This window comes from Candoia aspera, chromosome 6 (genome assembly GCF_035149785.1).
Source record: "Candoia aspera isolate rCanAsp1 chromosome 6, rCanAsp1.hap2, whole genome shotgun sequence".
In the NCBI taxonomy this organism is placed as follows: Eukaryota; Metazoa; Chordata; class Lepidosauria; order Squamata; family Boidae; genus Candoia; species Candoia aspera.
Window position 1 is genome coordinate 85882729 of NC_086158.1, and position 17541 is coordinate 85900269.

The following is a 17541-nucleotide window of genomic DNA, read 5'->3' on the forward strand; positions in this document are numbered from 1 at the left end:
CAGTGTGTTACAGCTGCCAAAAAAGCCAGTGCAATCTTGGGCTGCATCAACAGAGATATAAACAGTGTAATCATGGGTAGTGATAGCTCTGTTATATGCTGCACTAGTCAGACTGCACCTGGAATGCTGTGTCCAGTTTTGGTGCCACAATACCTGAAAGATATTCAGAGGAACTAGACAGAGTGCCGAGAAGAACAAGAAACATAGTAATGGCTTGGAGGCTAAATCCTATGAAGAACAGTTAAAGGAACTAGGCAAGTTTTGCCTAAAGGAGAGAAAGCTAAGGGGAGACATGGAAAGGCTATCACAAGGGAGAAGTTGTGGATATACTTTCTGTAGTGCCCAAGGGTACAACAAGAAGTTTTACAGACAGTCATCCAAACAGGAACTATGGAGGAATTTCCTGACCCTGAAATCTATTAAGCAGTGGAACAGCCTGCCTCCGGGAGTCATGGTTTTCAAGCAAAGGTTGGACAGCCATTTGTCTAGGATGGTCTGAGGGTTTCTGCCCTTGATGGGTTGCACCAGGGTTCCTTCCAACCCTCAAATTCTATGATTCTATGAAATAGAGTGCAATATGCTTTCATAACAACTAGCTGAAAAACCAAGGATGCCTTAACAAAGTTAGATGTATCTGATTAAAAGTGAATCTCAGATCTGAATGTAATAAACTATGACTCCTCCCAAGGAATTTAAAACAGAATTACATTCAGTTCAAGCTATGTTTCATTACTATCTAATAAATTAATACTTCTATTGCCAAATCTAAACAAGTCAAGAGAAATTTAGGTGACTAAGCCAAAAAATATGTAAATAATATGTAAGGGAAGAAATTCAAACAGAACTGGACACAGAATCACCAAATTATCAGCAATTGCTTATTAATCAGCAATCAGCATTACAGTGAAGGAAATCTAGCTGGAATTTATTCCTATAATGAACTTTTCTGATATTAAAACTCTCATAGACTCAGATTTAGAAGCTAATTACCTAAACTTGATCACAGTAACCATGTATTTAGACCAGAAGGTGGTTAACAATTGGGAGACAGAAGAGGAAAGAAAGAGAATGGGCTCTTATGGGCCCTCCTATACGTTATGATGATGATTAAGATTATGACTCCCAGGAGGCATACTTTGGAAAGTATGCAAATCATAATAAAGATCCCAAGTTTATTCTTTTCCTTACTCCAGCTTAGCCTAGAATGCAGTGGACAAGTTCGCAGTACAGAAGGAATTCCTAACTGAGTTAGGAAGGCCTGATACCTCTGTTTGACAGCTGTTATCAAATCACTTCAGAAATACTAAATAATGAAAACCAACCAAGCAGTTTTTTAAAATACCAATTTTTAAAGGTAATATTCCTTGGATGTTACTCCCACATCTTATGTTATTAATACAAATTATTAAAATTACAAGTCAGAGGCACATCCAAGAAGATAACACATGCATCCCTCATTATTCACACCCACCTAGGCTTTCAGTTAGTTACTTACATGTGACCTGCTCTCAGAGAGGTTTGGCCTCACACTCCAGTAATCCTTCACAGACAGAATCTCCCTGTTTGAGTCAACACCAGGAAGTCTTCTCCAGCCATCTGCAAAATGAAAACTTTCAGATCACTTAAACAATACTTAACGATGAAGATTTCTGCTTGCATCAACAACAGATATTTGAGGAAATAGTAAAAACTGAAGCTTTAATAATTACCTGTGTTGGTTTCTCCTTGCTCTTTGACTGGATGAACTGGTGACACGTATCAGAGAGAATAAGAGAGGGGAAGAGACATCATCATTTAATACATCAGAGAAGAGTAGAGTAAAGAAGTGGGCTACTTCACTGTGTGCACGGAACACTTTCCAGCCAGGCTGCCTAATTCCCATAGAAACACGACTCCTTTACAACGCCTGACCTTTACAAACACAAAGCCATAGTTCAGAGTAGTGAAGAAACAATTGTTCACTGACATTTCATTCTAGCATACAAAAAGGCAGCCAGAGTTCTCAGGAAGAATTTCAAATGCCACACATTACTGCGAATGGAAGATTTCAGTATGATGCAGGCAGGGAGCGGAAAATATATCTGTCCTTCATTAGTCTTGCCAGATAAGATGATACAAGGCTACAAACAAGCCAGTGCATTTAGAAGCACCAATCTATCACGTGCTGTCTTTGTAGAGCCCAGCAACAACATGAAGCATAGCGCTGACACTTCAAATGCTTGCCTTCTTTATACTGCTCTGAAATTGTAAGAGTGAAATCCATAAACTCTCCTTTTCAGGGCTAGAAATGTTATCACAGCATTGCAGATTTTATTGTATTATTTATAGTTTGTATTGACTTGTAAACTTTATTTATATTGTAAACTGCCCAGAGTCCCTCCTTAGGGGGGAGATGGGTGGTAATAAAATTTGACAAATAAACAAACAAACAAACAAACTAGATTTCAGGCAAGTTTATGACTCTTATTTACTCCAACATGTTTTAAAATCTGATTTTGGTGCCACTTATTTTCCCATCCCTCCCAATACAGGAGAAAAATCATCTCCTAGCTCAGCAATGCCCTTTTCAAAACACAACTAAGAGAATCAGCACAATAAAGCCATTTCTGTAGTAGAAAACATTCCCTTTGGGCTGCTGGAAATGTATATAGAAAGAGCATGGAAAAAAAAAGGTCAACCAGCAGCAGCATGAAGGAAGCCGGATAGTGAAGAACCTGAAAATGAAGAGTGATCAACTTTTCTGGACCACTGACCAACAGTTGATTTCATGTCATGCTCTCAAAAAAGGGTCAAAGGCAGAAAGGACCCATGCAGGGCAGAGTACGGATATTAATAATTTACAGCTTAAACAAAAAGACATTCTTCATCCCCCCATTAACTAGTTTATTCCAAAAAGTTTAGGAGGTCATGAAAACTTAGGAGCAAAGGCACTACCTACTAATACATATATAGAGTACTATTGCCCTGTTGTCCAATAATTGCTTCTTTAAGATAAATTGTTCCAAACCATTACGGGGGCACTTGCAAGTATGAAAATGTACATTTTAGAAGGTAAACTGATAGGTTCAAAAATATGGCTAAACTTAACATACAGTAAAATTAGTCCTTAAGTCTTAGATTCATACCATCTTCATTTCTACTTCTCTTCGCTTTAAACCTTACAGAGACTGTTTTAAGTGGTTTGTCAATGAAACTCATCAGTAAACTGCACTGTTCCTGCTGGTTTGGGGCAGGTGATGAAGAGAAGACAAAACTTGGGATGGGGGGCAGAGAGGAGGCACATGTGCCCCTTAGGCTCTCATCCCTAGGGATTCTGGAAATGGAATTTGAAAGAAGCATAAGGAAGAAGAAGAGAGGAAAGATGAGAAAAGTCTTCAGTGGATTCTTGTCAGGATAATACAAATGTCCTTTGATTACTTGAGATACCATTATGTGTAACAGCAAGTGCAGAGTCCACGATCAAGAAAAATGCCTCTTTAGTTTAGCACCAGGCTTACAAAGAAGCTACAAAAAGATAGAATAGTGAGAGTTTTTCTCCATTGTCTGTCCAACTCTGCATGCAGTTAACGATTTAACAGAATTGTGTGTTAAAGGGGGCAGTAAAGAAAATATGGCCTACTGATTCAGCTGTGGAATCACAACAGATGGGTTTAGTGGACTTCGGACACAACAGACAAAATCTGTTCACACTTTATAAGCTTTTGTGCATGAATAAAATTTCATTTGCCCTTTCATGCATGAATTACACCTGCACATATAAAATTCCACTCCCATTTTACAAATGCATATACGTGCATAAAATCCCATTCAGATTTAACAGACATTCTGTTTTAACAGCTTCCCTTCTTCTATTAGTCAATTAAATCAAGGGTATTGTATATACATTTTATTTATTTGTACTGGAACTAAGGCACTGTGATTCTGGGAGATGGCAGCTCTATAGTAGGAATTCAGCTACTTGGAGTACTGCTGCTGTCCTGAAGGAGCAGAGTGGAAAACCCCACACTTCCGTTAGTCTTTACTATTCTTACTATAACTAAAACAGATGGCTAAATACTTCTACTTCTAACAGTATACACTGTGTATGCCAGTGCCATGGTTGAAAAATCCATTTCCTACATTACAACATGCTAGGAGAATTATGATTATGGGGTGGGCAGAGGCTGCTATAGAATGTTATTGTCCTCAGCAGCTATGTGTTGTTGGCAGGATCAAGAAGACTTGCTAGGGCTACTGCTAAATATGAGATGGCATCACAAGAGGACAGGGAGTAAGACTTTTAACTTTATTAATTCATGGCTAGAGACCAAAAAACTGCACAAGGAAAAGATTACAGAAGGAAATTAGTGATGATATTCTAATATTTCTCTATAAATATAGTATAAAGATAAAATAAATACTTCTAATACTAATGGCAATTTAGCAAAACTGCTACCAGTGGAGAAATCAGCAAGCAAAAAGCAAGTAACTTCAGTTTCCAACCTACAGTCTACATAATGAGTTAAGAAAGGCTATGAATTCTGCTTGCCCAGTGTGATAGAGAGAACAGTGAAGAAAAATGTGGCCTATTGATTCAGCTGTGGACTCATAACAGATGCAGAAATGTTATATATATATCTCCCCTCCATCAGCACTGAAGGTAAGGCAATGAACCCTGCTAATATGAATGCTTTTCTGGGTATAGCAGAAGTAAGTCTATAGAAATAACAGAGGAATATCAAAGGGCTATGAAAAAAGGCCTTGAGACAGTAAGATAGAAGGTAAGTGCAGCAAGAATAGTATACAGTGGAAGTAAAGTGTGCATGAGAATAAACGGAATGCTTAGCAAATGGTTCAGCACTGAGCAGGGAGTAAAACAAGGAGGTGTGCTTCCCCTTGGATATTATTCATGGAAAAATGCACACAGAATGGTTGTGGTAATGTTAACAGCATACTGGTTGAGACATGAATGTGTGTACTTGTGTGTGCAGATGATGCTGCATTCTTGACCAAGACCCTGAATGATTTGCAGCAAATAGAGGGTAGGATAGAGGGTACAACAAGGAATATGAACTTGCAATTAATGTACTGAAGCCCAAAGAAGTTTCACTTGACAGGAACACCAGAGTGAACAACTGCAAGTTATACATAAATGGTGAAAAATTAAAGCAAGTAAATTATTACCATGGTACAATGTTTACTGCAGATGGAAAAACTGAGAAATGTTAATTTTCTGTTTTTCAAATTCTGTTAGAAAAGGTAGCATGAGTACTATGAGGTCCATTCCAAGAAATGCATATTATCAAACATTCACACCTTGTTATATGGAGATGAAAGTTGGGTATGTCAGAAGAAAGATGAATGTGGTCGGTACAGCTTGCTTAAGAAAAGTGAGTGGCAAAACAAGAAGCAACAGGTCAAGAATGAATGGCTGCTGAACAAATGTGGATAAAATGCAAGTTAGTAACTAATATGAAAGAAATACACTGAGGTGGTTTGGTCATACAGAGACAACAAATGACAATCAAATTGTAAAACAAAAGAAATATATGAATAGTGAATGGCATGAACAGAAGGAGAAGACCAAGAAACCAAGTTGAATGGTAGTTGGATGGTCTAAAATAAGAGAGACAGAGAAAGAAGGAAACAAAAAGTATGAAAATGTGCTGGAAGCCTTATACGGACTTTTTGTTGAATGAAGAAAAGACTGAGTTGATGATTTATGGATTTGGGGAGTAAAACGGATCAAAGAGGAAGAGGAAAGAATAAGATGGCAATTACTCTACAGAAAGAAGGGCAGAAGTCATAATTCTTTGTTTTCTTTTTTCATTTCATTTTTTTTTCTTTTTCTTATTTTCTATTTACTATGCACTAAAAATTCTAATAATTTTTTTAAAAGGTATGAGTATGTGTATGGATGTTGTAGAAGAAAGGATGGCTTGCAAGATTACAAAAATAAGGAGAGGTGTTGTGTGAATGGAGCTAGTGTAAGCTACATTGAGTTAGATTTTCTTTTCCCTTCTCCTATCTCCTGCCTCCAATTTCTTTTGCTTACTGCGTCTTCCTTTTTTCTGCACTTCGTATAATGGTGCTTACCCTGAAAGGAACAGTGTGATGAGCTTGTATCTATGTCATCATGAGAACAAAAATATCCTAGAGAATGGCACGTCCTGCTCAGTACCCATTTAAATATTCTTGCTCAGAGTTTGTTTACTATAATTATATATATATATATCTAACTGAACACAACAAAATGCCATTGTAGTGAGATAGCATAACCACTTTCAAACAGAAGATATTTCCCCCCCAAAAGAACAGCAGAATAAAAACAGAATCTCAAGTTTCTATATAAGCTGAATTTTAAAACATTACCTTAAAAATGGGTTGTTTTACTACTCTTGAATGAATGAATTCAAGTATTTACCTAACTTAAACTTGAAATGAACACTTTGAATTTCTGAGGCTTTATTCTCATACTCAAGTGCTTATTCATTCTTTATTTCACTGAAATTTGTATTGTGTCATTGAAATGTTTGCTCATTTGCAATCATATTCTCTAAGCAATCCTTGAAACTCAGCTAGAAGTCAAGCAATTGAATCCTAGCATGCAAATTTAAGTTAAAAATGTAAATGTTTTGCTTTGGGGTTATACTTTTTAAACCAGGGAATTATCTGTTAACCCAATCAAGAATCAGAGGATCAATGAGTCTTCTTGCTTTTCTATGATATGATCTCCCAGTCTGGATCTTACTTTCTGTGTGCTGGATGTCCGGCGTATACTTTAGATGGCTAATCCTTAGACTCTTCTCAGAAGCCGGAGATGCCCAAAGAGTCACAGCTCCTTTTCCAGCACAGATTTTGGCAGACTCCTGATCTACAGGGGGAAAAATTGTTGGAATATCTTGAAAGAAACTTAAATTCATGATATGTACCCTCGCACATTTCATTAACTTAAAGCAAACTGATTTAGTCATGATCCTAGTTATTGATTCCAAGCTTAAATTTGTGTGCCACATAAATAGATTACTGTAGTATCTCTGCAGATTTGTATTCTGCCTTTCTTTCAAGATGGCTCTCCTCCTAGTATCACTCCACCCCACTCATTCTTATCCTTGTAACAATCCTATGAGACATGCTACACTGAGTATACTGATCGCCCAACATCAACAAGCACACTCCTTAACTGCATGAGGATCTGAATATGGGACTCCTCAATTTTATTCCAACATTTCAAGAATCACATTTCCAAATCAAAACAACGAAACTAAGAAAGTGGGAGTGGATCAAGGATGCACAGAAATTAAATACTTTCATTGCATTTTAGAACATCTAATATAAACCAGTTATGATTGTACTTCTTCCTATTCTTCAACCTCTCTGTAATGTTTAACAACTGAACACCTGAAGCGGATGAATAGTGCTTCCCCCATCAAAGCAGTTAACCTGCATCTTTATTATAGCACTTCAGCACAGAAATGAATTGATCAGATACCTTTTGTATAAGATTTAGTGTTGGACGAAACTTTTTGAGTTCAAAATGCCCCATCGTGAATTCAAAAATGCTGTTCTGATCTCATCAAAAGTGTTCTATCAAGTTTGGAACACTTCCAGAATTGTCAAAACAGGACTGGAACACTTCCAGAAGTACTGAACAATCCATTTCAAATTCAAATCAACCATTACAAGCTTAAAACAAGGCATTTTCAGCTTGAAAAATTCCAAATTCAAAACCTATTGCATATTTCTCATGTATAATCAATATCAGGCATATTTAGCTTTTTGTTTTTTTAAGGAAACCTTCTGGGCTTTTGATAATAGAAATCTGTTTCTACTGTAGTCTGTCAAATCTTTTGGTTATGCTTACTTATTGCCATGTGTCCAATGCATCCTTAACTACTCCTGACCTCTCCAACATTCCTTAATCTAAAGGAATAACTAACTATGGAACAAAATTGCTTGGTGTAAATCTATACAGTCCAAGCCAACCCAGAGTTAAAGTAGAGTCTAGATAAAAATTGAATCCATGAAATTCCTTATGGATCTTCAGTTTCATCACTTGGGATCTACCTGAAACCATAAATCTCATCCATCTGATATGCACTGAACTATTTACTCATGATTCCAACAGAATTGAATTTTGCACCACCATACTTGCAGAACTGTGGAACTGAGGCATGAATGTTCATGGATTTTCATTATTTTAACATGGGATACATCTTAAACCACTATCAAATTAAACATCCCATATCCCCTTTGATTCCCCACCCTTCTAGGCAGTCACTGTTTTAAACTTTGCATAGAGTAAGTATCAGGAGAAACAGCTGGGTGGGATAGATAAACAGATTAAGTTTAAAGGTCTTTACTAACAAAAGCAAGCCTGTTTCATCCCAGACATCAGAGTTTCCAGTACAGAGGAACAACTTCTGGAAAGCTGCCAGACCAGCCCCAGAAGAGGTGGATCATGGATCAGCATGGTCCAGATGGAAAAAAGAATCAGTAGGTTTTACACACAACAGGCTTTACGTTGTTAGAGAATGGGTTAGAAATAAAATAAATAATTGTCAATCCCAATAACTATTTTTTTCCACGAGTTGATTTTTCCTCTTCTCACAGTTCCACTGCAACCATTCTGCAGTTCTCCCTCTAGATACCCTTTTAACTGATGAATATTCTGTTCAGTTTTACATGAATCTTTTTATTTTATTTTATTTATAGAGCTGCCCATCTCACAGCAGTGACTCTGGGCGGTTTTATTCTGTTCAAGCAGGAAAACTGCTCCATCGGCCAATGGCAAACTGATGCTATTTTTACTTTAATGTAACAACTAGTTGACTTTGGCTGATCTTGAAAAGTTAAGCAAGGTTGGACTTAGGACAAGATTGGAACTCAGAGCTGGTAAGAAGAGTGGAAGAAGGCATAGGTCAATCACTTCTGTACTGTTGCCAAGAAAACTACGTGGATGTGTCAGAAACCATGCTCGTGTTGAAGGACGCTTTGCCTGTACACATTCTGTAAATTAACTTTGAGGAAAGTACTCAACTCTTCCTTGAAGTTTAACTGTGCATATATAAATGCTGGGCATATAATGTTACCAAAAAAGCAGCAACTGCCTCATGGCATTAAGTACTAGAAATATCTTTACTTTGATTCAACACACCTTTCTCATGCTGTTTGGTATTCAGCGCTAGTCCATTCACAACATCAACTTCTTCGTGTTCTGAAAGATTGGCAGAAATGATCAGCACAATGTTCTAACAACAGGGTTACATCAGGTTAGTAAAATGGCTAAGCAACTGTACCCACTGCAGGAAAAAAGACAGCAAAAATGACAAAGAAGGAGAACTAGAACAAGATAATTTTATGTAGTTGTTGTTCTAGTTAGAGATGATGATTCGAAACTAAACTCCATGTTCCTGCTTGATATTTATACATACCATATAATGAAATAATTTATAGCTGGGGTTAAACATTTTTTTATTATGTTATTATTCATGAAAAAGATACAGCAAAAGGTTAAAACTTGTCCTAACAGTCAGGAACCACGTTGAGACAAGGAATAGGTCTCTAGTGTTTTATTATTGCTACATAAGACAGAAAATCCTAACAAACTGAAGAAGTGTGGGAAAAACCCAGACAGATAAACCCCAAAAGTCAAGGCGGGTCTGATCTGTGTCTCTTTGAATGGCTGCTTAACTCCTCAATACTACGCATGCGTTTCCCACCCTGGATAGGGGCCCCCTCCTGCTCACCATCAGTACTCATGACAAAACTTGGCCAAAAAATTGGCAGCAAAAAACTGTCAAAGAAAAAACAAACTGTGACCAAGTCCATCAAATGCCAAGTCCATTTATCAAGTGGACACACAGATAACTTTCATATGATAACGTCATTTCTCAAAATAATTAAGTCTGGCACATTCTGTGATACAAAAGGCCATCTGCAGGAGGATTTGGTGACAAATCTGTTCGCAAATGTAGCACTTTAATGATGCCTTGAGCTAGCTGCTCAAGAGTGTGGAACAGCAATCTCTGAGGAAGAGGAAAGGTTGCTGTCCCCTGGGGGGGAGACTGGATGAGTGGGAAGATTGCCTTTTGTCCACCTGGGTCCCTCTTTTCTCTGGGATAGACTAGCTTTTGGGGTCCTAGGTTGCCCAGTGCCAACACCTGGGCTTGCCCGCCTGAATCAGATTTTCTTTTCCTACTTATCCCATGATAGCTGACTCAAGACTTCTGGCAGCCCCGGAGATCAGCCACCTTCTAGGGAGCCCAGGAAGCAAGGGTGTCTTACTTTACACTCCATGCACACATCAAAGTGATGTGTGCATGAGTGCAGAGAGAGGTATATATATCTGCATATGACAGCAGTAAGGGAGTTGGTTCTGAAAGTGTGTGCATCTGTTTCTAGTGCACCTGATTTTGAGGAACTTATCTCAGAGAGAAAGGAACAGGAAACACTCTGGGAATAATTCTTGAGATTACTAGTAGGAATAGGTGTAATGGAGTGGACAGAAGCCTCATCTTTTTTCAACTTCCAGTCTGACAAAAGAAATTATGGTGACAGGAAAGATGTATTCTCTATTCTACAATGAATGTCAGCTTGGGTTGCTGGTAAAATAGCTTCTCATCCAAGTGTTAATCTTGGATGGAAATGTTTAACCTGGAATGTATCATGGAGGCCTGAATGGGGGAAGAGGAGGGAGTTAATTTCTCTCACCTCTGCCTGCCAGGTTTCTCTATGGTTCAACAGGGAAGTGGGGAGATGGCCTCAATGCTCCATCCAAACTTCTGCCGAAGTGGAACGCCAGTCTTCAGCACTTATTGTTATGACTGGGAGACCAGGATAAAACAAACTCTATTGCTAACAATCCCTTTTGCTCTCTAGCAACAGCCCTTCTTAAGCTACCCAGAGTGATCTCAAGAGGTGACTGTGGTCTGACCCAGGCCTAGCTAGGTGTGCCCAATGACGAGAAGCTCAGCAGTTTGTATCCGCCATGCAACTATGGGCATATCTTAGTTACTATTTGACCCTATGCATGCTGTGTGGAAAGGTCAGTAAGGCCTGAACCAAAATACCCCTGGGTTAGCATGAAACAAGATCTGAAGATATTCTCACTCACTTTGTGAGGTCAAACAGAAGATCATCAGGCTGCTTATAGCGAGCTATCAAGTTCATGAAAAGTCACAGGGGGCTGGGAGGAGCAGAATGGTGAAAGCCCCACCTTTTTTGTGTGCATGTCATGATACCACATGATCTGAATACAGAACTCCCAAGTATGGGCTAAACAGTGCAAACTACAATGGATCAATTACTTCTTGTGGTCATGACACAATGCTTCAATGGTTCTGTTAATGCAGTCCAGAACTGCATTGGCTTTTTTAGCTACTGCATCGTATTACTTGCTCATGTTCTGGTGGCATTCCACTAGGATCCCTCACAAGTCTTCCAATCCTGTGCTCGTGCATTTGAATTCTGTTATACAGCTCCAGGACAGCTCCAAATGCAAGATGTAAAATGCTTCATCCAGGGCACGGGACAAGAGAAAAGGCCTTCTCAGTGGCCACACTTACGCTCTGGAAGTCTCTATCTTGGGAAGGGAGATTAGCACCCACTTTGCGAATACAGGTAGCCCTCATTCAGCAACTCATTCAGTGACCATTCAAAGTTAAAATGGCACTGAATGAGGAGACTTATGACTGGTCCTCACAGTTGTGGCCATCACAGTGTTCCCCAGAGTCTCGTGACTGTGATTTGGGGACTTGGCAACCAGCTCACAATTATGATGGTCGCAGCAACCCGTGGTCACGTGATCGCCATTTGCGACCTTCACTGCCAGCTTCCAGCAAACTATATGGGGAAGCTGGCAGGAGGTCACAAATGGCGATCACGTGACTGCAGGACACTGCGACCACATGGGATTCACCTAACAGCAGCAACTGGAACTGCCGTCATAAGTTGGCATGGTCATGTGACACCACACTTTATGACTACAACTCTAACGACAGAATTGCCAGTCCCAATTACCATAGTTAAGTGAGGACTACCTGTATTCTACCAATGGGTCAAGACTTTCAACCTTTCTTTTTAGGAAAATGCTATCTTTTGACTTCCTCTGCTTCATAAATTTTATTATCTAACTGTGCAAATAGTCAGTTTTAGCCATTGTACACAACTCAGATGAATCAACTGTACAAAAATGTTCATCTAGCCAGTTTTTAAAGAATCTTCAGTCCTCATTCTTCCAGTGTTCCTTATAATAGAACAATGGTTTATCATTTATTATATTCTCAAGACTACACTGCTGAACCATGTTTCTCAGTTCATTTGTATTAAAAATGCATTAAAAATTAAATAACAATGCTTTTCAGCAAACAAATCACTTATCCAGAAAAGAGTACCTAAGTAAGGAAAACTTTGAGCCTTCTTAGTAACATGGCAAATGGCTAGTGAAGTCAGCATACCAGCTCCTGGTCCACTAATGAGATAAATATTAGCCACGTTGAGCAGAATAATGAATAGACCTTTCATCTTTAGTGCTGTTTGGTTGGGAACTAGCAATTTCTAATGCTCTCTTACCTGCTGACAGCTCTGTTTCTCTCCCTAACATGCCCTTTGATTAAACCTGCTAATGGAGCACCTACCCACATTTGTTGAATGTTTTTTAACACCACCTTTATTTTCAGTTCCATAGCAACATTAACTCACAATAACTCAAAGCAATAAAGGGGCTGAATGACTTTCTACGTTGTTCACATTTCTAAAATGCTTGCTGGGCAAAGCTGTTCTCCCATTGTCCTGGACAAACCCGCCTAATGCCTTAATGCCTGCTGGGTCCTCCTGGAAGAGTGGAAAAGAGGGAGAAGAGATGCTGAGTCTCTCTTTCCCCAGCACATTTCCTTGTACTCTTTTTTAGAATTAGACCTTCTGTGACATTGGAAACAGTTGATTTGGGAGGCCAGCGGGGCTCCTGATTTCTTTCACTGAATTCCCTGCTCTGAGGTTTCAAGCCTGGAGCTGGGGATTGGAGGATCAGCCAGAAGACTCAAATCTGCAATATGCTTCTGAACTGGTCTGTGGCCTATACCAGTTTCCTATTGAAAACTATCCCCTTCTGACTGCTGTTTCCCTTTGTTTCATCTGGCCGTATATCAATGAAATACAGACCGTGGTTTTCCCCTTGAGGTGCCATTGTAGGAACAGGGGCCTCTGGCCAAAACAGCTGTGCACTGAAAGTACCTTCCCCCTGCTGTGTTTTCTTACTGCTGAAAACAAGAAAAACTTTATATATTTGTCAAGAATCATGTAATATACAACTCAAAGTCTAAGGTGAAGAAGGAGATAGGTCTTCTACTAATTTTGCAGATGAATGTACTGATCAACACATTCTTACAGCTGTTTTTCCTAGGTTTTAGAACAAAAAGGAAGTCAAACTTACCTGAAGTCATGGCACCAAAAGGTCCTGGTTTAGACATGGGCAAATCTGGATCCTCTCTGTGAATTTTTTTTTTTAAAGGAGAATGCCATTAACTTATATTGTACTTTTTAAAAACATGCACCAAACATGCATCACACAAATAACTTACATTATACCATACTTTTTAAAAAAACATGAACCACACTGCTAAGTTATAAATATTCTCTAAGCTACACTAAGTTTATAATTACATCATTACAGTCATGTAAACAGCTTATTGGTGAATGTGGAATCCTGAAGTTAGGTCTACTAGGTAATGGAAGGATCTCTCCAAAGTGCATTTGTGTTGGGATCCAGGCTGTCGTGTACTGTGACAGCAAAAAAGTTATTTACAGGCTCCTAATGGGTAACACTGGATATGGTAGGAAAGAAGATGTAGGAAGAATGCCATGCTGAAATCTCCATCCCACCTCCAGCAATTATGTAATGTTACATGTGTAAGAGATAATGAGAGAAGCTGAAATACTGGGAGCTACAGGACACCTCTTATTATATTAGTATATTGTATTATATCGTTATAACATTATAACATTATCTGGCATATAATCAATCAATTAATCAATCAATCAATCACAGGACATCCTTTCTACACAGACACTCTCACAGTCATGAGGAAGCACAAGATTCCAACCAATTCTGTAAACCAACAACACAACAAGGACAGTTCTTATAAGACTTAATAAGCAAACACACATCCTCTTTGGTAAGAGATTATGTCATACAGCACATCTGTTTCTCTCTCTCCCTCTCAATCTCTCTCTCCATTAATATGCGTTTCCTACAGACATTCTGCCTCAGGATGCAAGAGAAACACCTAACAGGGCCACAAGCTCTTAAATAAACCAAGCAGCTCATTTCAGAAAATAAGGAAGACACAGCAAAGCTTCAAACTGTGATGGCTATAAATGGCCAGCCACCTCCTGAAAAGATCAGGAATTCAGCCAGCCTCCCACCCCCAACAGATGTTCACAGTGTCTCTCCCTCGCCCTCTACAGGAGCAAGCAAGCACACACGCAGTTTACAGGAGTCACGGAATGGAGGCTCCGGTAAGCACTAAGAGAAGACATACCCATTTAAGTGCCCATCAGCCCCAGGATACTCCATTCTTAAATTGGGAAGGTAGAGAAGTTGAGCACATGGATAACAGGCAGGTTTTATGCTCACTATACTTTGATAAGTAACATATAAAACATGTCTTTCCATGTGAGTATGCATGTCAGTATGCACATTTGAGGGAGGGGGGTGAGCAAGGGAAAGGAACAAGCCATCTGGTCAGAAACACTCCCAGTTACCCAGATCACAAGCAGAGGGATGGGCACTCTATCTCAAGGTCCGTAAGATAACTTTTTAGGGGGAGCACAAGAGAAGGGAGCAGCATTTTCTGATGGATGGGACTGCTTAATTTTATTATTAACTGATTATGCAACAAGCGTACTGTTGCATATGCTCTTTCCTGCATTTGCCCTGAAATGTTTGCTTTACTATGAACTGTTGCGCTATGCTAAGCAATGGGACTGCTCACAACGGACAGTTTCTACTCAAAAGTGCCAAAAGTGAAGGTCTTCAGATGAGGACTTGGGCACTGAGAAGGAAGTAAGAGGATAGCTAGATTGGAGCCCCGAGGGTCCTCCACGGAAAAGCAGAAAGAATTTTGGCCCAGAAAGTTCATGGTCCAAACACAAATGCTCAGAGGATGGGAAATGCTCTCCCAATGAGCTGTGCAGGTATGTGTGAGATGTTACTACTGGTAGCCAGCGTTAAGTGTCAGATTAGGACTGAGGAGACCCAGGTACCATACTGTCAGCCCAGGCATCTCTGGGTTACTTTGAGGATTCTCTCAGACCAACCTGCTATATGAACTGCTACCAAAAAACCCTGGAGACTGCCTTGAGTTCCTGAAAGAAAAGCAGGCTATAAATTTAACAAATAATATTGCATATAATTTGTCTAAATCTGAAATGATGCCGTTGGGAGCTGCTATATAGTCAACATCAGTTTCTTTTAAAACATTTTGAAAGTACAGTAAGTCTCAATTTAATGGACCATTTGCAGGGGAAGGCACACCCATTAAATACACATTTGCATCATTTGCTTCAATTTATATCATTTGCAGTAAAACATTAATTAGTGAACAAACCTTCAATTAAAACAAACATAATGAGGGGGAGGTTCTGGGGGGAAATTATCCATTGTATTCAAAGCCCTTTAAACTGAGGTTTTGCTGTATTCAAAACCTCTGATACAGAGATGTATCAGACGACTGAACAGAATTTAAATATGCCTGTATTGAAAAGAGCAATATATTATGATAGAATGGAGGGGCCTCACTTAAACTGAGCAGTTAGGGAAATATTAAATTTAATTTTAATATTAAAAGGAAAGGAGTATTTTCAGCACAGCTTATTTATAGCATTCATGTTCTTCTATACATTCCTAAATGTATTCTGGGAGATTTATTGAGTTATTTTGGAAGCTCCTTTGAAGGAACTCTCTCTCCCATCCCACTCCTGCCTATTTTTCATTCAGAGATGGGATTTTTAATTTCCCAGATCGGAGTTTATATTATAAGGCAGATCTATTTTTTCAGGTTGATGAATAACAAATGTTACCAACCAGAAATCTACTTTCATGGGTCTTCTGGAGCTAATGTATTTGTGCTTATGTGGACTGTTTTCAGGGTGTTGTTGTGAGCATATGGAGAAGCTCTGTAGACAGGTAAGATGCACTATTTGCTTGCTCAAGCCTTTCTTACCCAATTAAAAATTGACCAGGTTGGGACTGACTCCATGGTTGTGGGAGATGATTAATGCCTCCCTGAGTGAGTGAGATTATTGACTGATTAACCTTAAAACCATATCAAAGAAAATAAAAGTAAAATCCAAGGCCTATTTCCAGGATAAAATAGGTAAAAGAAAATACAATAATAAAATACAAATGTGCTAAATACAAAGAATCAACGTTCAGATAAATACATCACCTTTGCATGATACCCAGTCTGTTCAATATAATGGATTCTTAGCTGAACTGCCTTGTCTATAAACTTGGCAGTTCTGCTCACAATGTATACATCAGAGCCCAGGAGGAAATAGGACAATCTGCGATTCAGGTCCCAGTGGGCTGTTCTTTCAAGTAGGGATTTTACATATCTAAGCCTAAAAGGGGCATTCAGTTGACAATCAAACAAAACATGAGCAATATCTTCACGGCTGAAGCACCGCATATATACGTCCTTTCACAATGTGGCAAGTGATGGAAGCATCCATATTTGGCCATGGAATCCAACAACTCAAATTCTGCTCTAGAATAGGCCCTTCTTAGAAACTGTGTCAAACTCACTGACAGGTATTCTTTGGTTTGGAAAGTGGTTTTGTTCTTAGCCAACCAATTTAAAGATCTATTTTCTGCCTGTAATGCCATGTCTGTTTGGGCACTGATATCTAGGACTTTCTGTTTAAAAAATTTATTTGCATGGGAGGCAGTTGAGAGTAAATACTGGGTGGAAAACCCATGCTGTAAAATAACTTTGGTAAGCCAATTTACCCAGGAGGTGGGCTGAGCCAGGCTTATTTGTTCAGTGAAACATATTTTGGGTAGCCTATCAGGGTCCTAAGAAATCCAGTTTGGTGTAGTGGTGAAGGCATCAGGCTAGGAACTGGGAGACCGTGAGTTCTAGTCCCGCCTTAGGCACAAAGCCAGCTGGGTGACCTTGGGCCAGTCACTTTCTCTTAGCTTTCTCTCTAGGAAGGAGGCAACTTTCTCTCTCGAAAGGAGGCAATGGCAACCACTTCCTAAAACCTTGCCAAGAAAACTGCAGGGACTTGTCTAAGCAGTTGCCAAGAATCAGACACAATTGAACGGACTAAAAAAAAAAATCAGGGTACTGAATGGATCCTCTGCCAATAGGTAAAAACTTTGCTGAGTGGCTACGTATGGAGTGGATATCTGTTTCTGCTCTGGCTGTGGGGGCTGACATATTCTTGTCAGTTCCCAATATGTGTCATGTCCCCAGTTGCAATGCATACATGCATCACAACGGGGAACATGCCTTTCCAGAGAAGGGAAGGAAAGAGGAAGGAATTAGTGATAATCCT

The 17541-nt window shown here is 39.2% G+C and overlaps 1 protein-coding gene across 6 annotated transcripts in view; it reads right to left on the bottom strand.

Annotated features, from left to right (window-relative positions):
• The window catches only part of SORBS1 (sorbin and SH3 domain containing 1), a 111167-nt gene that overhangs the window by 59476 nt on the left and 34150 nt on the right, over window positions 1-17541 (bottom strand). For all 6 annotated transcript variants that reach the window (XM_063307587.1, XM_063307588.1, XM_063307589.1 and 3 more), the window contains exons 2-6: window positions 13412-13467; window positions 9137-9196; window positions 6731-6853; window positions 1710-1745; window positions 1496-1596 (exon numbers count right to left, since the gene is read on the bottom strand). In XM_063307587.1, coding sequence (XP_063163657.1) covers window positions 1496-1596; window positions 1710-1745; window positions 6731-6853; window positions 9137-9196; window positions 13412-13467 — 376 coding nt within the window. The remainder of the gene's footprint in view (window positions 1-1495; window positions 1597-1709; window positions 1746-6730; window positions 6854-9136; window positions 9197-13411; window positions 13468-17541) is intronic.